The sequence below is a fragment of the Cyprinodon tularosa genome, unplaced genomic scaffold (genome assembly GCF_016077235.1).
Source record: "Cyprinodon tularosa strain WSP-4 unplaced genomic scaffold, ASM1607723v1 ctg764, whole genome shotgun sequence".
NCBI lineage: Eukaryota > Metazoa > Chordata > Actinopteri > Cyprinodontiformes > Cyprinodontidae > Cyprinodon > Cyprinodon tularosa.
The window spans coordinates 13,653-37,316 of NW_024039523.1; the positions used below are offsets into that span (position 1 = coordinate 13,653).

General features: G+C 41.3%; 1 protein-coding gene across 1 annotated transcript; it reads left to right on the forward strand.

The window, feature by feature from the left end:
- The first annotated feature begins 628 nt into the window (after window positions 1–628).
- Window positions 629–23,664, forward strand: psmc6 (proteasome 26S subunit, ATPase 6). Its single transcript, XM_038270520.1, has 14 exons — window positions 629–752; window positions 1,136–1,215; window positions 5,084–5,123; window positions 6,548–6,600; window positions 9,175–9,242; window positions 13,938–14,052; window positions 16,823–16,910; window positions 17,063–17,124; window positions 17,194–17,317; window positions 18,724–18,785; window positions 19,642–19,762; window positions 19,841–19,921; window positions 23,110–23,181; window positions 23,262–23,664. The coding sequence occupies exons 1-14, from the start codon at window positions 668–670 to the stop codon at window positions 23,378–23,380; spliced, it is 1,170 nt and encodes a 389-aa protein (XP_038126448.1). The 5' UTR covers window positions 629–667; the 3' UTR covers window positions 23,381–23,664.

Sequence of the window (23,664 nt, forward strand, 5' to 3'; positions counted from 1 at the left end):
GAAATGAAAGGGCAGACAGGTTGGCTAAGGAGAGTACCAATAAGTTAAGGGTAGACATTAATGTTAGTTTTGGTATAACAGAAATAAAGGGTATAATTAAACAAAAAGCAAAAGAGAGGTGGCAAAAGTTATGGAATGAAGAAAAGAAAGGAAGGTGGCTTTATAAAATACAAAAGAGAATTGGACCAATGAGAAGATCAGAAAGGAACAGGAGAGAAGAGATTATTATTTCTCGACTTAGAATAGGACACACTGGATTGAATAGATCGTTATTTTTGATAGGGAAACATCAGACAGGGAAATGTGACTGTGGGGAAGATGAGACTGTGGAACATGTCATTTTAAATTGTAGTAAATATTCGATACAGAGAAACAGGTTAATAAGGAAACTTAGTGACATGAAAATGAAACTTGACATTGTCGATTTATTGCAGAAGGAATCAGGAAGCAGAGGATATCAGGTTATATTTGAATTTTTGAAACAGATTAGGTTGTATAATAGGGTATAGTTTTAATTTTTTTTTTTTTTTTTGCCATGTAGTCCACACTCCATACCAGTTGGTGGCGGTAATGCTCACCTAACGTTTTTTGCCAACCGCCAATAAAACTCAATAAGAAGAAGAAGAAGAAGAAGAATAGAAAAGAAGAAGAAGGATAGTAGCGCGTCATGGCGGATCTCAGAGATAAAGCGTTACAAGATTATAGGAAAAAACTGTTAGAACACAAAGAGATTGACGGACGATTGAAAGAATGTAATTAAAAGGAAACTCGCCATTTCTTAAGATGAACAGTTTGTAAATTGTTTCCGGCAGAATGTATATTTTGAATTGCTAGCAGTTAGCTTCGCGGCTAGCTTTTGCTTTGTCATGCAGTTATGCGTTTTACTTTAATTCCTCTTCAAAGCCAAACTACTGTTTTCTTCTTTCTGTTTAGCAACAATGCAGTAGCGGATAGCACTAATCCATCAGCTCTTTAGCAGCATGTTTGTTTCTTAGCATTGCTTTTATCCGTTTATACATAATAATGAAATGGTCCAGATTAAAATGGACCACTAACACAGGGTGAGCATATAGTCTGGTTTTTATCCAACTTGTTAAACGTCTTCTGTCCTGTCTGCTTCTCATTTAATCACTAGTGAGAGAACAGCTGAGGGAACAAACTAAGCAGTACGAAAAATCAGAGAATGACCTGAAGGCCCTTCAAAGTGTTGGTCAGGTAAGATTAAAGCCTGCATGTTTTCAGCTGATGCTTTAAGGAAGTCATTGTGTTTTCTCACATCTGCCACATTGAAAGTTTCATGTATCTTTCTGTGTGGCTTCATAAAACCGGGCATTTTACGCTTCACTACAGAAACAAAAGTTACAAATACGCAATGAATGGCAGTCGATGTCTAATCCCGGGAAATTCTTAAAGGGTTCATAGAATGATTCTACAGGGTATCTGGTCTTTAAGGTCTCTGAATAGGGTGTGTAACATTGGCTGGGCTGAAAATGGCATATTTGCTGCCTGGTTAATGAAACGACAGGTTTTTTCCTTTTATGGTATGATCATGAATATTTAGATGAGCTGTGCGCTGATTGGTTGGTTTACAACAAGCGAAGCTGCTGAGCAAAGACCATAGCAACAAGCACTCACTCACTGAAACATCAAATTGTTGATACACTATATTGCCAAAAGTATTTGCTCACCTGCCTTGACTCACATATGAGCTTAAGTGACATCCCGTTCCTAATCCATAGGGTTCAATATGACGTCGGTCCACCCTTTGCAGCTAGAACAGCTTCAACTCTTCTGGGAAGGCTGTCCACAAGGTTTAGGAGTGTGTTTATGGGAATTTTTGACCATTCTTCCAGAAGCGCATTTGTGAGGTCGCACACTGATGTTGGACGAGAAGGCCTGGCTCTCAGTCTCCGCTCTAATTCATCCCAAAGGTGTTCTATCGGGTTGAGGTCAGGACTCTGTGCAGGCCAGTCAAGTTCATCCACACCAGACTCTGTCATCCATGTCTTTATGGACCTTGCTTTGTGCACTGGTGCACAGTCATGTTGGAAGAGGAAGGGGCCAGCTCCAAACTGTTCCCACAAAGTTGGGAGCATGGAATTGTCCAAAATGTCTTGGTATGCTGAAGCATTCAGAGTTCCTTTCACTGGAACTAAGGGGCCAAGCCCAGCTCCTGAAAAACAACCCCACACCATAATCCCCCCTCCACCAAACTTTACACTTGGCACAATGCAGTCAGACAAGTACCGTTCTCCTGGCAACCGCCAAACCCAGACCCGTCCATCAGATTGCCAGATGGAGAAGCGCGATTCGTCACTCCAGAGAACGCGTCTCCACTGCTCTAGAGTCCAGTGGCGGCGTGCTTTACACCACCGCATCCGACGCTTTGCATTGCACTTGGTGATGTATGGCTTGGATGCAGCTGCTCGACCATGGAAACCCATTCCATGAAGCTCTCTGCGCACTGTTCTTGAGCTAATCTGAAGGCCACATGAAGTTTGGAGGTCTGTAGTGATTGACTCTGCAGAAAGTTGGCGACCTCTTCGCACTATGCGCGTCAGCATCCGCTGACCCCGCTCCGTCAGTTTACGTGGCCTACCACTTCGTGGCTGAGTTGCTGTCGTTCCCAAACACTTCCATTTTCTTATAATACAGCTGACAGTTGACTGTGGAATATTTAGGAGCGAGGAAATTTCACGACTGGATTTGTTGCACAGGTGGCATCCTATCACAGTTCCACGCTGGAATTCACTGAGCTCCTGAGAGCGACCCATTCTTTCACAAATGTTTGTAAAGACAGTCTGCATGCCTAGGTGCTTGAATTTATACACCTGTGGCCATGGAAGTGATTGGAACACCTGATTCCAATAATTTGGATGGGTGAGCAAATACTTTTGGCAATATAGTGTATGATAGGGTGACCAGACATCCACGGCGGCCCTGTGCTTCCCCCCACCTGCCTTATAACAGCTCAATGACAGAATCTTCCAGCTTGCGGTTGTGATGGCCTTACGGTGGGAACAGCCCCTCGTTTCAGTAAAAGAAATTTAGCAAATCCTGCTTTGAACTGTCCAAGGTTTAGAAAGCTGTCTTCGGTAAAATGCTTCGAGCAAATGAACAGCTGAGCATCAAACTTTGCTGGGATCTTCTGATAGACAAAAATAATCCATGGCTGTCGAGTCTTTGGGTCCTTGGGAAGACTGAAAATGTTCTCCTTTCTCCGTGCAGCCTGGAACGCTGCATTTACGCCCGTGGTTCTGGCTCATTTTCAATAGAATAACTGCCTGCGTTGTAATTCTTGTAGAAGTAAACTCATCTGTAGACTAAACAGCTAAACTGGTGTCTTCCATCTACTTCTATTCATGTTCTGGGGCCGTGAACCAGTGGGCTGGTCTGGATGTCAATTTTGAGGCGTGACAAAAGTATAGGCCAGAACTAGAGACTGACATTTTTTCGGGAATCCCACGGGTCACGGGATTCCCGTGGGATGGGAGTCAGTATTAGTAACAATCACGGGATTGGGACGGTACAGGATTAAACATTAACGGGAGCAGACGGGAGCGGGAGCAAACCAATAGTAACTTCCGCTCTGAGTTTTTCACCCACGCTCAAAATCAACAAGAATGGGAGTGGTGCAGGAGCGGGAGTCATTCTGAATGGGAGCGGGATGGGAGTGGGAGTAATTTCACCAGGAGTGGGACGGGACAGGATTTCGATTTCTACTCTGGCCCGGGATCGGGACGGGACACTATTTTTTTCTGTGGGAGTGGGACAGGACAGGAGTGAAAATCCACTCCCGTGTCAGTCTCTAGCCAGAACCACATAAGGCAACATCCATGAGTTTACATAAACTTGGGGCTTCGTTTGGTTTCACACGCTTTATGGTGGAAGTTTAGAATTGTGAGATTTGCAGAGAAAGGAGATGTAGATGGGGTTAGAACCTCTCTGCACGTCCATTTCACCCACTGAACTATCGTTTTTCATCTATGGCGATGGAAACTCAGTTTGCATTCTATGACACCTTTAAACGCTCAGTTTTGAAAACCTTATCAGGTTAAGTTATTTGATAAATGTAGTTTAACTCTTGTTGCAAAAAGAAAAATCAAATATATATATATATATATATATATATATACACATATACACAGCTCCCTGATTAAAAATCATCAGTAGAGCTGAAACTTATTTTTTGAAAATCAATTGATTTGACTATTTATAGCCAAGAGTTCCTCAAAGAAGACTTTTTACAAAACTAATCCATGTAAATCTAAATCATTCCCACTTGAGTTCTGGGTTATAGAGCGTTTTGAGAGACGAAAATTTTTTTTAAAATCTAAAATGCAAAATATTTACTTTATTTTTATTTTGCAATTTTGGTATAACTCCTGCTCTGTGGGTTCCTTTGTCAGCTAATGACATGTTTTATTGTCTCTATGCTCCAGTTAACAATCGATTACTTATTTAGTTGACCGTTATTTCAATAATCGATTAATCTGATTGTTTCTGCCCAAAATCAACAAAAACATTCATAAAATAATAGTTTGTTGAAGCCTTAATAACATTCTGATCTTTTATTCACCCAGGTATTCTTTTTTCACTTGATCTAGGTACTCGGACTTCCATGGTTGCCATGTGAATGTAAAACTGCTTCTGTTGTTAGAATAGGTATACTTAAATATAAACAAACCCTGTCTCTACATTAATGAAGATGATTTAGAAGATGATGTGCACAGCTGTGGGTTTGGAATAAACCAGGTTCAGATAAGTGTGCTGCACACTAAAGGTGTTAAATGAGCTCCTCTGTCTGTCATGTGAGTCAGAATACATAGACTTTTAAAATAATTGGTTTATAATTGTTACTTTATTGGGAACCATCAAACATCAGCTGCAATATTAGAGAATGAATTGAAGGAAAAAAAAACTCAGGAATTTTTTGAAAGTTCTGTTATTTATTCACTTGTATTGTTGTTATTGGAGGTTCCCTTGCTTCTGTGCGTCTATGTGGTTAAATTGTCTAAATGAAGTCCTGCGCTTCATGTTTGTATCGTGCTTTTCTCCAACCAATGATATTTCCTCCTTGCAGATTGTTGGAGAGGTGCTTAAGCAGCTTACGGAGGAGAAATGTAAGTTTGGTGTCTTCCAACACTATAAATGAACTGTTGGAGTTACTCTTAACGAGACATTTTGCAAGCATTTACTAAAAATATTTTTGAAATAGCCTATATCACTTTTTATGACTAAAACATTGTTTCATGATCAGACTGACGCTGATACCTGAGTAATTCAGGGTCGATGTATCTATCAGCCTGTTTCCCTGAATTTCCTACTCGGGTGAAACGACTCGGCAAGCGACCCATGTTAAAATCACCTCGCCTCTGATCGGCATGCTGTGGGAACTCTAGAGCTGAGTTGGTTGACCTGCTACTTTAGGTGAAACCATTGAATGCAACGTACGGGCATCAACATGCCGTGCCAGTCGCTTCTGATCTAACAAGCTGAAACATCAGTTTATATTTGATAAACGTGGAGCAGCTCTGGTGAGAGGGATTCAGACAGATAATAGAAAAAATAAAGCACACTGACTACGACCTGGCTTCCTTCCCTGTTGCCATTGTTGTCTCCATTGTTTACTTTCCTGATTTCTGTTGCACTGGTGACATCAAAGGTAACCCATGGTGATGGTGTCACCAGACACGTAGTTGCAGGGGATGGAGGCCATGCAGCTGCCAGCTAGGGGTTAGACCAGTTTAATTTCGCTAGTGGGATGGGAGACATTTGTTAGCTGGTCAACCCATGTTTGAAAGACGCGTCTTAACTTGCAATTTTTAGTGGGAAAAAACATATGGGTTAATTGGAACAGAAGTGTACTTGTTATGTCACCAGGCTCGAGATAGTAATAATAATTATGATCATATATTTTTTCATTTAGTGGGGGAATAATGATTGACAGATAAATTCAAATCCAATGAACATTTTATCAAATAAAACAAAAAACCTCCATTAGAGCCAGCGGTGCTTCATCCATGACTATGCAGAGAGGGAGCTGCTGTGGATGGGCTGACGTTAGCCCAGGCTGCGGTTAGCCTCGGAGCTCCGCTGGTTGCTGCGGTCCTCTCAACGTCTGAACTTTTTTTTTTTTTTAATAGTAAATCAGTAAATGGAACTCAAATGTTCTTAAAACATACTTTTATTGAACAACTACAACAGAAAGGAGAACTTTTAACCTAATACTCAGCGCTCTGTGAGCGCTAACCTGGAAGCTGCTGCAGTGCATGCTGGGACAGCTGTCAATCTCAAGAATGAACAAGTCTGCTCTGATGCATGCTGGGTAAATAGGGAGGGCCAAGAACAGCATCCGGGTAGTTATTCCGTTTTCTGTCTGCTGTTCTTGTGATATGGGACAGGGCAGAGGCTGACTGTTTGACGAGCACATGAGACTGTCGGCAAATGGATGTTATAAATGTGGAAACTGACTCTTTTACATGAACACAGGAAGTTTGGCATCTAATACTGTTCTTGTTGTTGTTGTTTTTTCTCTTCTAACTAGTCATTGTAAAGGCAACCAATGGCCCCAGATATGTGGTTGGATGCCGTAGACAGGTAAGAGCACAAAGAAAATTTTATATGAAGATATCAGGAGTTTCAGACTAGGGCCCCGTCCACACGAAGACGAACCCTGGCCTAAACGCACAAATTTTTCACCAAACCAGCCTCTCATCCACACGAAGCCGGCGTTTCGGGGGTCTGTAAACGATCTTTTTTTTATTCAGCCTTCAGAGTGGGAAGATTCTGAAACGTCGTTTTCGCGTTTCCATCTTTACGCTCTAACCGCATATTTTCTTTTACACGCATGCGTCATAGCGTCGCCTCTAAACACGCATGCGCGACACAGTATCACAACAACAATGGCGCCGTTGCTGCTAATGCTACTCACCCTGCTGTCGGGCTTACAACAGAATCTTCTTCTTCTGGAATATCTCCAGGAAGAACAGAGCAATATCGACGACATAGTTCAGCACCTGAATTTGACTGAACCACGAAAATGGACACGCAGGGCAACCATGTATAAATATTAGTGCGCATGCCCAACATTTCGTCGCTTATTTTTGCTTTGGCACCACAGCGCCACTTACAGGCCTGGCATACATTTTGCAGCGTTTTCATGCATTCGTGTGGACGCTCACATTTATTTTACGTCTCCGTCTTTACGGCAAACGTTTTGGAAAATATCAGCGTTTCGTGTTCGTTTTGACTTCGTGTGGACGGGGCCTAGGTCGAGTTACGATTGACTTGGTGTATTCACAACCGACAAACTTTGTCAGCTTTAAATGGATCAGAGTTGATTTCCCCTTTGGTCTGGTCCTTTAGTTAAGATGTGAATAGACCAAGCAAACTCTGGTCTTGACCAAACAAAAGGACTGAATTACTTAGATTTTCAGAACAAACTGTGTGTTCAGACCAGGCGTGTTCTGGCCGTCAAAGCGTCTGTTCTACATGCAGAGGGGATAGCGGCGAGGGTTCCAGTTCAGAAAATGTAACTATTGCCTCTGGACGCGGGGGCATCGACCAATCAGAAAAGCTGATCCAGGAGTTTTTTGGGGGTCACTACCCCTGCAAGCTGCCATTGATTTTGCAAACACTCTGCATATGAAAAATAAATTATTTAGGAGTTAAACCCCAAAGGTTAAAAATGCAGGTTGAATGGATTTTTATCTAGAAGGAACAGAGAGAAGCTCTGATCATTAATGCTGCACCAAAATATTTTATGAACTACAGAGAAACAGATTATGAATACCAAAGTTAACTAGAAAAGTTAAAAAATCTGCAGATGAAATGTATTGGATTGTATATTCTGTTTCTTGCAGGTTTTAGCACAAACTTTAAAATCTTGCTATTCGCTTCCAGCCGTTATGAACGGCAGCAGGAAATCCCCCACAGGCTGGCTGCAGCAGAGAGAAAAATAAACTTTAATATTCCTAAGTAATTAAAAAACAATTTAATTAATTAGTTTTTGGTGTTTTTTTGAAGTGTATGGTGATCTGACCTTAAATTGTTTTTTTTTGTATGTGACTATTTTTCCTACAAAACTTAAGGGATAAACGCAAATCTGACGTCTTGCGCATGTGTATTGACTATAGGTATGCTGGTCTGACGGGGTATGGTCATCTGACAGAACACCAGCGATATGCTGGAGGTCTGGCACTCCCAACAAGAACTGCAGATTTTAGTGGGATAAAAATCCTGATAAACAGAGGGTGTTTGGAGGTGGACTTTCTCACTTAAAAACGTTTTAAAACTATATTTCCACATCATAAAGCAGATAAAGCCAAGCTGCTCAATAGCTTGAAGCTACAGAACAGATCAGATAAACAACCAGAGCGCCGAATCATCAAAGCAACCTGACCACAGTTTGATCCTAAGTCCAGATTTCTGCGTTTCAGTATTTTTGACGGTCATAACGCCTTTAGCGTGAACTCAGCATGAGTCTATAGAGCGTGACGTCATTAAGCTTTCTGCATTACCACCGCTATATTGAGTACTGAACGCTTAGCTTAGCCCTGTGGCGCTACGCTCTGACCAGAATGGATCATTCTCATTTAAATCCCAGCAATTCTAAAGAACAAAAAGACAAATGGTGTTACTGGATGCGATCTGTATAAAGTCCTGGCAGACCTTTTTTTTTTTATTGCCTTTCTTCAACTGACAGGCTTCTAGATTTTTCTTTTCAGTTCTGATACATATATGCTCAGATGCAACAAGATGAGCGTGCGGTACCTTTTGCTGCGCCTTTATGTACGTCAACCATTGACTTTGCATTTAAACCAGCTGCCTCTGCTGCTTGCGGTCTAAACGTAGCTTAATGTTAGTCCTATTTATGTCATGCTAAATGTGACCAATTTAACCCCTCATCATGGTGGATGGAGAGAGGTTGGCTGCTCTCCAGTAGAGGCTGTAAGATCTTTAATCAGTTTAGATAACATTAGGTGAGTAGTTGGGTAAAATAACCTTTAATCCCATTGATGATAGTTTAACATGTGAAAAACTTCTTAGCAAGTAGGTCCAAATGTAACAGTCCCACCCAGGACATTAAATAAGGTAATGGGATGGTCTAGACATCCTGTGGAAGGCTCAATGAACCATGATTGAAAAATTACTCCTTTAATCTCTTTCCAGTTGGACAAATCCCAGCTGAAGCCAGGAACCAGAGTGGCTTTGGACATGACGACTCTCACTATAATGAGGTAGGTATAATCAGGTAGGCTCAGTGTCAGGGACATGTAGTGCTCACAGGGATGTGTTCAAACTGGACCATATATCTGTATCCCTGTTATCTGTATAAGACATCGTTTGGTGATTGCTTTTTACTGGGGGTCCCTTATAAAGCAAAAACTCTGAATATTTCACAGATTATTAGATTTTTATCAGATTATTTCATTATTTTCCTAATGTAGAGAGGGTAACCTTCACCTTTAGGGCCCTGAACCAGAACAGGTTGGCTCATTTTTAGTCAAACAAAAACCAAATCCCTACGTCTGATCCAAGCCATCAAACTATAAAGTTTAGTGAAGCTAAAGATCAATTGGTTAGATTGTACATACTCAATTGGTAATACATTACAGGATCCGGAGAGTATTAACAATGCCTTCAGAGATTTCTTTAAATCTTTACACACATCACAGTTAAATCCATCAGATAATTATATCAAGCGACTTCTGGATAAAATAAAATTTCCTTAATTATCAGAGAGTCAAAGATTAAACCTGGACTCACCGCTGCCATCAGCTGAAGTTCAGGAAGCATTACAAAGCATGCCAAACAATAAAGCGCCAGGTCCAGACGGGTTCCCTACTGAGTTCTATAAAGAGTTCTGGAACATTCTGGCCCCAACAATCCACAGAATGCTGCAGGAAACTCAAGATAATGGCAAATTTCCAGTTTCCAATTCTGCCACCATTAGTCTCCTGCTTAAGCCAGGTAAAGATCCTATGTTTCCGACCAGCTATCGTCCCATATCCTTAATTAATGTGGATATTAAAATAATCTGTAAAGCTTTAGCAAAAGGATTAGATAAAGTCACTCCTCTCGTAACCCACCCAGATCAAACTGGTTTCATTAAAGGAAGGCAGTCAGCTGCTAACATACGCAGACTGCTTAATTTGATAAATTATTCCTACAGTAAAATTCTTAAATCCTACATATTGTCTTTAGTCTCAGAAAAAGCATTCAATAGAGTAAACTGGAAACTATTATTTGCTACTCTACATAACTTTGGTTTTGGCAATTCCTTTATAAATTGGTTAAAAATCTTATACAGCTTCCCAACAGCCTGTGTCAGGACAAATGATCAAACATTTTCCAGCTTGTGTCTGCAGATGGGCACCAGACAGGGATGCCCGCTTTCCCCCTCACTTTTTGCTATTTTTATTGAGCCTCTAGCTCCTACAATCAGACAAACGAATGTGATTAAACGTATAAAAGGCATGAAAATAGAGCATAAAATTAGTCTTTACGCAGATGACGTATTACTTTATCTCCAGCACTCAAACACTTGCCTCTCTCAAGTGATTACCGTATTTTCATGACCATAAGGCGCACCGTACTAAAAGGCGCAGTCTCAGGTATGTGTGCCATTACTATATTTAACACACACATAAGGTGCACCGGACTATAGGGCGCGGGTTTTATATACCGGTACATGTCCTGTACTACGTTTAAATACCTCTACTGCGTATTTAAAAATAGAGCGGGGGCAAAACTGAGTATGATTGTGCTTTATTCATTTATTTATTGCAAAGTATTAATCAAACCCATCAAAGTCATCATCCTCTGTTTCTGAATTAAACAGCTGCGCTAAATCAGACATGCCAATTTCCCCTTCTTCGCTTTCAGAGTCACTTTCCGTGCCGTGCGGCTCCTCAGAAATAATGCCGGCTTTTGCGAAAGCTCGAACAACAGTGCCGGCAGACACGTTAGCCCAAGCATCTACAATCCATCTGCAAACGGTGGTGTAACTTGCTGCCTTCTACTTTTCGTGAAACTGTGGTCTCCGTCTGTCATCCATCACTCCTACGCCGCTCGCAGCCTTACTTTGAACGGCTGGTTCACACCGATGTCGAGCGGTGAAGTTCCTTTGTTAGACGGGATAACGGCAAGCACAGTGTTCATTTGTTTCACCATGTTTTTCACATCGGCTGTGAGATGGGCACGCATGGAGTCACAGATTAACAGCGATGGTGATGCGTGGAAAAAAACACCTGGTCTCCTTACATACACCTGCCTCAGCCACTCTTTCATCATCTCATCCATCCAGCCCTTTTCATTTGCCTTAATAACGACTCCAGCTGGAAAAGTCTCTTTAGGCAAAGTCTTTCTCTTTAAAATCCCCATAGGCGGCAGTTTCTGTCCATTTGCGTGGCAGCCAATCCACGCCCACACCTCCCCCTTTAACGTTCTCATGGCGTTCTCAACGTCTGCAGTAACAACACACACAGAGCGCGCCGCACATTTTGAGGGAGAAAAAGACGTTTATATGCGCCTTATAGTCGTGAAAATACGGTAGATTACTAGAATCTTTCCCAAAAGTCTCAGATTACTCCATAAATTGGTCTAAATCTATAGTAGTGCCCATTAATTGCTTCCTCAGGTCTACAATTGCAATCAGGAAATATCAAATATTTGGGAATTACTGTGTCATCTAAACTAGCTGAGTTACCAAAACTCAACCACATCCCTCTTTAAAAAAAAAAAAAAAAAAAATAGAAGAGGACCTAGAAAGATGGAAATTGCTTCCGATCTCCCTTATGGGTAGGGTAGCCTCAATTAAGATGATGGTCTCACCTACAATTAACTACCTATTTTCAATGACCCCAAATAAACCATCATCTGACTGGTTTACATCTCTAGATTCTTCTATCTCTAAATTTCTTTGGAAGGACAAACCCCCTCATATCAGCTTAAAGACATGACAGAAAACTAAAGACAGGGGGACTAGATTTACCTAACTTCCAACACTACTACTTAGCAAATAGATTACAATACATCTCTAAATGGATAAAACATAATCCCTTAGATGAGCCCTGGATAGACACAGAACAGGAAATGTGCAGTAATATCATAATTTCAGATTTGCCGTTTATTAGCTCTAATATCAAGTGGCACTCATGTTTTAAAAATATATATATAAACATATGACTGTAAATTTACAGTTCTAGACGGTTTGGGGGCAGGTCATCCTCCGTAAGAAGTAAAATCAACTTGATAATTATATTCACGCGTTATGGTTATGCACGCCGGTTCAGAGGTTCTGGGTACATGTGTGTAAGGACCTATCACTGCCTGTGCCACAGGTTGTAAAATCTCACTTTCCCCTTCAGTTTGCTAGCTGGGTGACTTTGAGGGAAGCTCTCTGGAAAAAAAAAAACAGTTTTCATGGCTTTCACTGCATTATGTATCGCAAAGAAAACTATCCTCATGAATTGGAAAAGTAAGGATAAACTCAGCATCAATCAGTTTAAAGATCTTTTGTTGGATCATATTTATCTTGGGACAGCATCTGCATCCCCATCAGACCGATTTCTCTGGGCTCCCTTGATCGGCTCCATCACTTAGTGTAGTAGTAAATAATCTGCAGATGAGTTATTTATCCGGAAAAGCCGAATCTGTGCATATATTGCCAACTTTACTGCAGTTTCACGATGCTGTCTGCAGAGGAGGAGAGATTGCAAATAAATAATGGTCATTATTGCATAAATGGTCAATATTGTATAAACATTGTTGCCTTCTACAGCGTTCCTGCTCATGCAGCTATTTTCATTGTACAGATCAGTTATCGTCTGATCGCTGCGCTGGCGGCTGCGCTGAAATCATTGCAGTGTTGGCGACATTGATGACGTAGACCTAGTTATTTAATTACAAATATGAATTCCCCCCCACCCCTCCAGTCTAAAACAGAGAGACTTAGGCCCCGTCCACACGAAGTCAAACCCTGGCCTAAACGCACAAATTTTTCACCAAACCAGCCTCTCATCCATACGAAGCCGGCGTTTCGGGGGTCTGTAAACGATCTTTTTTTAATTCAGCCTTCAGAGTGGGAAGATTTTGAAACGCCGTTTTCGCGTTTGCATCTTTAAGCTCTAACCGCATTTTTTTTTTTTTTTTACAGGCATGAGTCATAGCGTCGCCTCTAAACACGCATGCGCGACACAGTATCACAACAACAATGGCGCCGTACTGTGTTGAATGGTTGCTGCTCATGCTACTCACCCTGCTGTTGGGCTTACAACAGAATCTTCTTCTTCTGGAATATCTCCAGGAAGAACAGAGCAATATCCACGACATAGTTCAGCACCTGAATTTGACTGAACCACGAAAATAGACCCGCAGGGCAACCATGTATAAATATTAGTGTGCATGCCCAACATTTCGTCGCCTATTTTTGCTTTGGCACCACAGCGCCACTTACAGGCCTGGCATACATTTTGCAGCGTTTTCATGCATTCGTGTGGACGCTCACATTTATTTTACGTCTCCGTCTTTACGACAAACGTTCTGGAAAATATTAGCTTTCGTGTTCGTTTTGACTTCGTGTGGACGGGGCCTTTAGCTGAAACCCAAAATGAAGGGGTGGAATGTTTCTCCAGCCACAGCGCTAATGGGTCATTTACATCTGAGAAGGGATTCATGAGTTGTGGAGTACTGTTAGGGGGACTGGAGGCTGACGAAAATTCTCGTATCTGTGGGATTTCTAGTGTTAATATACTCATCATTTTCTGTAAGGGGTTTTTGCTGCTTTTTGACTATCTTTTGTCAATGAAGTCTCTACCATAATTATTGTTCAGTCTTAGAATGACTTTGATATCTTATGTATTTGGAAGGTAATGTTTTTCCTCCCTTTAACTGCCTCTGTCATTTTGTAATGGATTGGTCTACCATGTCAGGTACCTTCCCAGAGAAGTGGATCCTCTAGTCTACAACATGTCCCACGAGGATCCAGGCAGCGTCTCCTACTCTGAAATCGGAGGGTTGTCTGAACAAATCCGGGAGCTGAGAGAGGTGGGATCTGCTTTCTGTCATCTCTTCCCTTCATCCGCTCTGATGTCCCTTTGATGGTAGAGGATACCTCTGACTGAGCATCGGATATACATTTTACTCTTTGTAAAAAATTGTCTCTGAAGTTTAAGCAGATGAAAAGATGTCTGAAAGGATCTGCCACAGAAAAAAAATAAATCCTCTTATTTTTCTCTCCTTATCGATCACTGTGGGGTATTAAAACTTGAAATCCAGATTTAAGACATTAATAGTAGAGGGGTTGCTTGGTGAACAGGCGGTTGCAATGAAAAGATAAAATCAGGTGAAACTTAAAACCTTTCTTCTTGAGGAGTTCTGGATAGAGCATATTGACGGACAAAAATGTTTTTTTTATCTTTAAATGAAAAATGTTTATACATTTCTTTAAAATCTTGGTATAGTTCCTGCTCTGTCGCACTGTCAGCACAATTTAGTCTCTTTACTCCAGTTAACGATTAACCGAGAGTAGGGCATAAACAATTCATCGGATTAATCAATTACTGAAATAATCATCCAAAAATTCAGTAATCGATTAATTAGCTGGAGCTTAGAGACTGTAAAACAGGCCTTTAACTGACAGAACCACCCATTTAGAGCATGAATTATAGCAATATTTAAAAAATATAGAAAATTATCATTTTGTATTTAAAATAAAAAAGAAATTGTCCTTCAATATTCTCTACCCAGAAAATTATAGCTTCACCTGGTTTGATTCTGTAAAAATTCTCCTTTATTTCTCCTGCAACTAATCGATTGGTGACATAATCATTAGTTGCAGCCGTCCTTCTGTTTCTAAGGTATAAACCAGGACAGCTATCCAGGATCAACAGGGTAGGTGTTAAGAAAATCAAACATTGGGTAAAATAAATAAAAATCACCTTGGTAAAATCTGTGCCCTGCTGATTGGTTTTTTGTAGACTGTTGCTGGATTGCGTTTTGAAATTCTATATTACTACTTTAAACTGAAAAGAAGCTGTAATGCTACGTTCAGACCTAAAGCAGCAGGGGCAGCTAATTTACTTGCAAAATCAACGGTTGACGTGCATCAAGGCGCAGCAAAACGTCCCGCAGCGCGTTTTGAGCAGCTGAGCAACTGATGCGCTGCCAAAGCAGTTGGAAATATTAAACTTTTGCTGCTGGACGCGCCACATCAACCAATCAACACTGTTGGGCACGTTACTTTGAAAAAGTAATTATAGTTACTAGTTACTTCTCCCAAAAAGTAACTGAGTTGCTCCACAATAAAAGTAACTAGTTACTAGCAAAAGTAACTATTGTTTTACTTTTGCGTTTCTCGCCCCTGTAACCCTCACCACCCAGCCCCCACCTTCTCGCCGTGTTTCTAAAGCCAGTTGAATGGAGCGGACGACAAAGACAAGAACCTGCAGAGAGTTTAGCATTTATTGCCACTCAACGTAAATGACATCAGGGGGGAACGCTATCTGACGGGCCTATAAACCCCGTCAGATAGCGTTCCCCTGCTTAACATGGGGGGAACGGTATCTGATGCGTTGTAAATATCATCAGGCTGCATTACCTCTACTCATAGGTGTGAAGTTTTTTAACAGGGCGGAGATCTGGTGAGTGTATGAAATGAATAACTGGGGATGTCTAATTCTGAAAGCCTGTGTGTTTGGATTGTTATAGATACTGCAACATCCATTCATCCATATTTCTCTCCCTTTGTACACAAAGACTAACATTTGATCCTTCACACCTCCATAGTTCTCCTGTGGCGCGAGCACAGGGCGGCTGTTACGTGCCTTTAGCAAGCATGCGCGTTTCCTGTCGCTTGCACGGTGAATCATGCCGCCTGCGCTGTGCGGAGATGCAGGGGAAACCGTATGTGACGGGGAAACGCAGCTCGACGTAACACCAGTATTTCCATCTAGAAAAAGCTGTTTTGCTGCTGGAGTCCTCCTCACTCTCCATCCTACCCTCTCTCATGACAAGGCCCCCAAGAGTCCTATCAATAAAAAGGTTCATTGTGCGACCTGAGTAACGCGCAGTAACAGGGTGTCGGCAATGGTAACTGCGTTATAGTTACAGTCAGAGTAATTAGTTAGATTACTCGTTACTAAAAAAAGGTAGCGGCGTTAGTAACCCCATTACTTTCAATGCCGTTACTCCCATCACTGCCAATCAGAGAAGCTGATCTAGGAGCTGGCAGGGAGACACACTGCTGATGCAGAGCGCCATGATTACTCCTCTGAAACAGATTAATGCCTAAACTGCCGGCAAAACATGCTCGCTTTTATTATCCTGGTTCCTGGAGTTTGGATTACGTACATGAAAAACACCTTCCAGCCGCCACGGCCAACCGCAAAGAGGCGACCGGGCCAGAGGCTGCTGTTGAATGGGTTTCCCATAGTGACCCGCCGCCGGTATGTGGGGGACGGAGCGGCTCTGACGGCGAAATAATATTTGAATGCAGGAGGGTAATCTGGATTAACTGACTGCATAGATTACGTTTTTTAGGTGGACCTTCTCAGTTCAAAACATATTAACACAAGCTTTTACCCGCTGATCACAGCAAATATAGCAGCCATTGTTGCAGGCAAAGAAAGAATAGGGTAGCCCCGCCCAAAGCGCATCAGACCCACTTTTACACAGAACTAAACTTGTACAATCATCAAAAATGAAGCAGCACGCACGTTTTGGCTGCTCCCGTTGCTTTAGGTGTGAACATAGCATAAGGAGCCAAAGGGTGGTTTCATAGACTAATCACACATTTACTCTTATTTTTGAATGGCAGGTGATTGAACTTCCTCTGACGAACCCTGAACTCTTCCAGAGAGTTGGCATTATTCCCCCCAAAGGTTGCCTGCTGTATGGGCCTCCAGGTAGAAACATTCATTCCTCATACTTCCTAATTTATTGGGTGGAAAATCTGTAGGATTAGGGATCCTCTTGGATGGATTAATCATTGCGCTGTATGGTATAGACTGTTTTATAAATGAGTCTTGATAATGATGGCTGTTTTATTGTCAAACAGGCACAGGGAAGACTCTTCTTGCCAGAGCGGTGGCCAGTCAGCTGGACTGTAACTTTCTGAAGGTGGGGGTCAGTTCTTCCTGCAGTGAATCGTCATTCTTTGTCATTTCAACATGTTTGCGCCCCCTGCAGGTCGTGTCTAGCTCCATTGTGGACAAGTACATCGGTGAGAGTGCAAGGCTCATTAGAGAGATGTTCAACTATGCCAGAGACCACCAGCCATGCATCATCTTTATGGATGAGATTGATGCCATCGGTGAGTAATAAAGCTCAATCCAACAAGCCCTGGAGGTGACATCACAGATCTGAAACATGTTCTTCTTTACAAATTTGAATGTCTTGGTTAATCCCAATCCCTGCATTTTGCTTGTTTCTGTGCGGGTAGTGATGTCCAAATCCCTGTTGCATGTAGGGTAGGGGACATAATAAGGGGGAGGAGGATAATTAAAGCCCTTCAGACCGATCTCAGATCCGCAGAGTAGAAACTGAGAGACAATTTCCTAGAAAATATGGAGGACATGGATTCTATGGAGCAACTGTAGGTCTTTTATTTACTTTTGAAAGCAAAACAAAACCACTGGCATCACAATAGCTGGGTTCATCAGCTTCTCATGGACCATGAGGTTCAATCGCTGCACTCAGCTGGAGGTCTAACTGTACGATGAAGCCACAGCTTTCACGGCTCACCTTCTCTCTATCACCCTATGTTCAGATGCAAACTAACTGCTCCCATTGTAAAACTAAGATCCGCAAATCAGACGTAGGGAGATGGTGCTGTAAGTCAGTTCAGAGAAGAAGAATTATTCCCTTGTTTCCACAGGCTCTGCTTCAATTGCAGGATACTCTCAGAATGTCCTGGTGAGGGTCGAATAAATTTCAAGCCATACGATTCCTGATTGCCCCTTGTCACCCTTTGTATGCCACCCAGTGTAAGACACATCGAAACTCTGCCCAAAAAATAAAAGGTGCCTTCCTTTTAAGTAGATAAAAAAAAAAGGTTTAAAGAAAATTTACAAAATGCGACGAGCCGAGCTGCAGTAGCGCTTTGACCAAGCTGCTCTTAAAACATCACAGCTAAAGGATTTCCCAACAAATTCCCATGGAAACGCTTCATCAGTACAATAGTTTAATGAAGTGGCACTTTATCCCTGCTGATGCTGAGATGCTATAGTCTGCTTCAGTAACCGCGGTGGTACCGCGCTTTAATGACAGGAAACCCAGAGAGGAGGAAGATGGGAGGCACCAGAGCATCATGTTTGTTAGGGAGTCTGACCAGTGAAGTTTGTGACTAAGCAAACCCAGCTCAACGTTCTCCTGTGATGTTTAACGACCTGTGATTACTGAGGCACTGAAATGTCCTCAGTAATCCAGACAGACAGGAAATGACAAAAAGCTGAAAAAAATATAGAACTCTGTAATACATTGTTATTTTTCATGTCACTGTCTAAAATGACAATTGCTGACATTTTTCTCTCCATTTTAGTTTGTAGTTTATTCTGTAGAGTTACCTCTGTAATTTTAGATCTCTTTATTTTAGTGGAGAAGCTTCTGTTCTTGTGTAGATTTCAGAATGCTTCAGAGGACTTCTAAAGTTTTTCATCTCACTCTGTCTCTATTCGATGAAGTACCGTTGAATAATTGTTGTTCTTCCATGTTCTGTAGGTGGTCGACGTTTCTCTGAAGGAACCTCTGCTGACAGAGAGATCCAGAGAACTCTGATGGAGGTACTTTCTAATATGCAGTTAAATATGTTCTGGTCACCAGAGCAATGAAATATAAAATTTAACTTGATTGTTTCTGCTTCCACAGAAAGGGGTGTTATGTGATTACTGGTTGCAGGGTGACTGGTTACAGGATGCAACCAAGATGGCCGTGAATAATTGCTTGTAAACATTAGCAAGAGTAGCAACATTTATAAAGCCTGCAGAAACTGCATAGGGCGATGGGCGTGAACTGAAGAACTTGTTTTTAAGAACATTATTATTATTTGCACAGCAATTCTTATTTCACAATTGAGAAATATCTGTTTTGGAGATAATTGTAAATTGTTTTATAATCGAAACCTGGCCAAGTTTAACAAATGGGACATGGAGGAAGAGCATTTCAGCCATCCTATCTAGGAACATGGTACAACTTTTATTTCAAGCTGCAATTTACATTTTTTCAAAGTGCTTAGAATATGGCAGTACATTGCAGTGTCCCAGTATCACTGTATACTCTGAAGTCTTTGCTAATACCCAGCCCTTTATTATCAGCAGCATACATTGCTATTTGTAAATAGAACTGCTGTACAAATAGTTTTATGATAATGAATAAATGACTATCCTTTATTTAACAGAAGAATGGCCAAACTTTCCCTTTAGCTCCCCTTTAACAACCCCAGCCTTCTCTAAGAAAGTTCAGGAACAGGGTTTGATTTATTTTAATGATTTGCTTTAAGCCCTGAGGATGTTTGGAATCATTTGACCCATTTAGAGCCCACATGTTTTTAGCATAGAGACGGATGTTTCTGTTTTTCATTTAAAATGGTGATTATTGTAGCTTTATGCAGATGATGACCTCTGTCATTTGTTGATTCAGCTGCTGAACCAGATGGACGGCTTTGACACCCTCCACAGAGTCAAGATGATCATGGCCACCAACAGGCCAGACACCCTAGACCCCGCCCTGCTGCGACCTGGTAGACTGGATCGGAAAATTCGTGAGCATCTCCTCTTCTCTTTGTCTCACATTTCTATGTCTGTTACATTTTCAGCATTCAGGCTTTTCTTCTCTTTAGACATTGAGCTGCCTAATGAACAGGCTCGACTGGACATCCTTAAAATCCACTCCAGTCCCATCACCAAGCACGGCGAAATAGGTTGGTACCTTTGAGCTTTAGAATTGTTAAACCTCTGAAGCCCAGAGGGTTTTAGGAGCCATTTCATTAGAAAATAAATATTTGTTTGATACAAATTTATTACAGAATATTTTCAAGTGGAACCGTGATCGTAAATGTTATTACCTCTGATTTATACGTGAGCAAACTTAGATGAAAGTTTTAAAGCTTTTTTCAAAAATAAACACTGCAGAACACCATGAACTCTGCCATAGTTGCTTTTCTCCCTGCTTCTGCATAGCGAGACTCAGAATTAGGACCTTTGTTGAGTGTTAATGGGGTATAGGTCGGCTAAAAACGACCTGGCTGTTCAGACACGGGTCACATTTGAAATGATCAGATGCGTATCGAATTCAGGACCACAGAGCCAAGTGGCCTGCAGCGCATTGGCAAGAATCAGATCTGTGTTGTTCAGACTTTCATGAAAAGAGCAGATCCAGATCACATATGGGTAAAAAAACTCAGAATTGGGTGACTTCAGTCTGCTGTGTTAACGTAAATGTCAAATATCTGAGCTGTCAGAACCTCTTTTTTTTCAGAGCAACCTTGGTTTAACATTATCTTCCTCGTTCGCACTGTTACAGCAAACAATAAATATATCTGTATATATTGGCCAACTTGTATGTTTAACAGCCTGATTTTTACAATGCAATGAAAATTTTAATTTCCCAGAAATCCAGGTATTGACTCACCTGGGATGGCATAAAATCCTTCTTTTATTGACAGTGTTCAGGCAAGTGGCTCTGCATCCCTGGCGGTCTACATCAAGCTGCTGATTGCATAATATCTCATGGCCATACAGTGAGTCTGATAGTGAGGAACGCGTTCCTGCTGGTCGCACAGCTGGGCTACAGTCTGCCTCTCTGGCGTAACCTTTTACACATGCCAAACTAATTATTCTTAATCAATTTATACTCAATCCAGGCAAACTATACATCAAAACAGGAATTTTTGTCTGGATGCAGGAAGTTTCACCCCCATTGGTTTGGGATTTGTAGCTTTTGAGCCCCAGAGCAATTTAAGTCCTCATACCCTCACATGCAATGGGAGAGTTTTCTAAAATCATCTGCGAATCCTAACCCACATATTTTCAAACCGCTGTCTCTCCTAAGCCGTTACATGTAGAGACTTTAGCCCTACAAAACTATCAGTGACATAAAACAACACAGTTGTAAAGCCAACATTGTCATTGAAAAGTGAATTTTTTAAACAGGACAAACAGAATGGATCATTGGGCAACAGAATCTGGCTACAGCTCTCCAAAAATATCAAGAATAACAAAAAAAATGGTAGAAAATGATGGAACGTTTTTTATTCTGTGCTATTACGACTACAGCTGTTTTCTAAAAACTAAACAGCGCCGAACAAATCAACATGTCGCCTGCTTCGAGTAGAGCTCTCAGGTATTTGTAGTCTCTGATATGCACGGAAATGATGTCACAAGGACACATTGGAGAAAGACATGTTGGAAAACTGCCCCTTTCCCACTGGCAGTAAAAACCATTTAAAACCGGCAACAATTCAGCAAGCCAGCCGTGTTAAAAATCGCCTCGGCTCTGATCGGCATGCTGTGGGAGCACCAGACCCGCTAAATTACATGATGTCATTAAATGCAACATGTTGATTCTTCAGCAGTGGATCTCCTACCGCTCCCATGGGAGCCACTGGACACTTCACCATCATCTGCACCGTCTGAACGCATCTTTTGTGTAGATGTTAACTCACTTATGAGATAAATAAGAGACTGGAGACATTACTTTTAAGTTGACTGGTAGACACGCTGCCCGCTCTCGCTGAACACAGAGAACAAGGAGGCTCTGCCTTTTTGCACTTATAAACATGTAGCCCTCCACTCCACAAAGTAGTGCCAAACAAAAATATAATGGTAGCAAGCATCGTACTCAACACAACGTACGAACGTCAGCACACTCTGGTTCCATTGGATAAACATGGAGCAGCTCTGGTGAGAGGGATTCAGACAGATAATAGAGCGAAACAATAAAACACACTGACTACGCCTGGCTTCCTTCCATGTTGCTCTCAATTGTTTATTTTCCTGATTTCTGTCGCCCTGTGACATCATCAACGCTAACGCAGCGTGGTGATGTCACCAGACATGCAGCGGTCGGGGACAGAGGCCACGCAGCTGCCAGCCAGGGGTTAGAGCAGCTTTTTTACCCATGGGAGGGGAGCTAAATGCAGATTGTTAGCGGGTGCAGCCATGTTTGAAAATCCTGGTTAATGCACCATTTTCTTTTTTTTTCTTTTTTTTTTTACAGTGTCCCGTCTGGCAATGTGGCAATAAGAATAATTGTCTTGATGCCAAAAATAGCCCAACAGATTTTACTTTCACAAGTGTAGCAGTATGGCAATTGCCATATAGCTACAATTGTTTCATGCATATAAATTATTTTATTATAATTATGCAGGGAGTTTTACAGTTCATATGGACACTGCAATGTAAATAGATCAGAAAAACAGAAGAAGAAAAGGAAAAAAGAAAAATAAAAGATGAAAGAAAGAAGAGACAGAAAGGAGATAATGACAAAACATTTTCAGTCTGCTTCATCACCTGTAACGAGATGAAAAAAGAACAGCACAACCGAAAGACACGGTACGAGATATACAATAAAGCAACACCTTAAAACTATGGCTAAAGTAATATTATTAAGTCTGACATGTACTCTGAGTTACCTGAAGATATGAATGTGGGGTTTCTGTATGGAAGTGAATCTCTAAGTACCTGGAGCCAAGCACCTGTAATTAATGCACCATTTTCAGTTGGAAAGAAGCTTATGAGTCTTATTTTCATTAATACCAGCCATGGGGAGACGGAGTGAAGGACTTTTATGAGAAAGAGTAAAACATTTTTGACTGACATTGAAATGGCATCATCTGTGTTTATGGTGCTGTAAAAGTAAAAAAAATAATAATAATAAATTTTTGACTTGATTTAGAAACTTCAAAGCCTCTTTTTTTTTTTTAAGGGATTTAGGAAAGAAAAGTTGTTAATTACCTTAAACAGAAACAGAAGGTTAAAAATCCAAACAGGTGATTGGTTGTAGTTAAACAAATGGTGTAGAGTCTGATCTGTTCACTGTTTTCTTTTTTGTTCCCTTTGGCAGTCTGAACGCTGTCCTTGTGTCTTGATTTGAGTCTTTTGTTCCCAGATTTTGAAGCCATCGTGAAGCTGTCTGATGGTTTCAATGGAGCTGACCTGCGTAACGTCTGCACTGAAGCAGGTAACATTCATGGCCGACGCCCTCGGCTGAGTCAGCTGCTTCATCAGGGGGTTGACGCCCAATTGTCTGTTTTTTTTCAGGACTGTTTGCGATCCGCTCTGACCGGGAGTACGTCACTCAAGAAGACTTCATGAAAGCTGTCCGTAAAGTGGCTGACTCAAAGAAGCTGGAGTCCAAGCTGGATTACAAACCTGTTTAAACTCTTTCTGGGTTTTTTTCATCAACAATGTTTATCTCAATCTTCTGCTTTCTTTGTTGTTACTCAGTGAACGTGGCATGCTAATATGACTCAGAAATAAAACCGGCTTGTTTATACCTCCTCAGCTGATCTTTAATTCTTTAGAATTTGCCAATACAAAACTCTGGAACTTTCTAATCTTAAGGCCCCTATTTTTATGATCTAAAGCTTTGCTGCTAAACCCATCGGCATGTTTCAATGTCTTTGTGAGGACCACCTATTGTATTAAAGCTCTTTGTATTCAA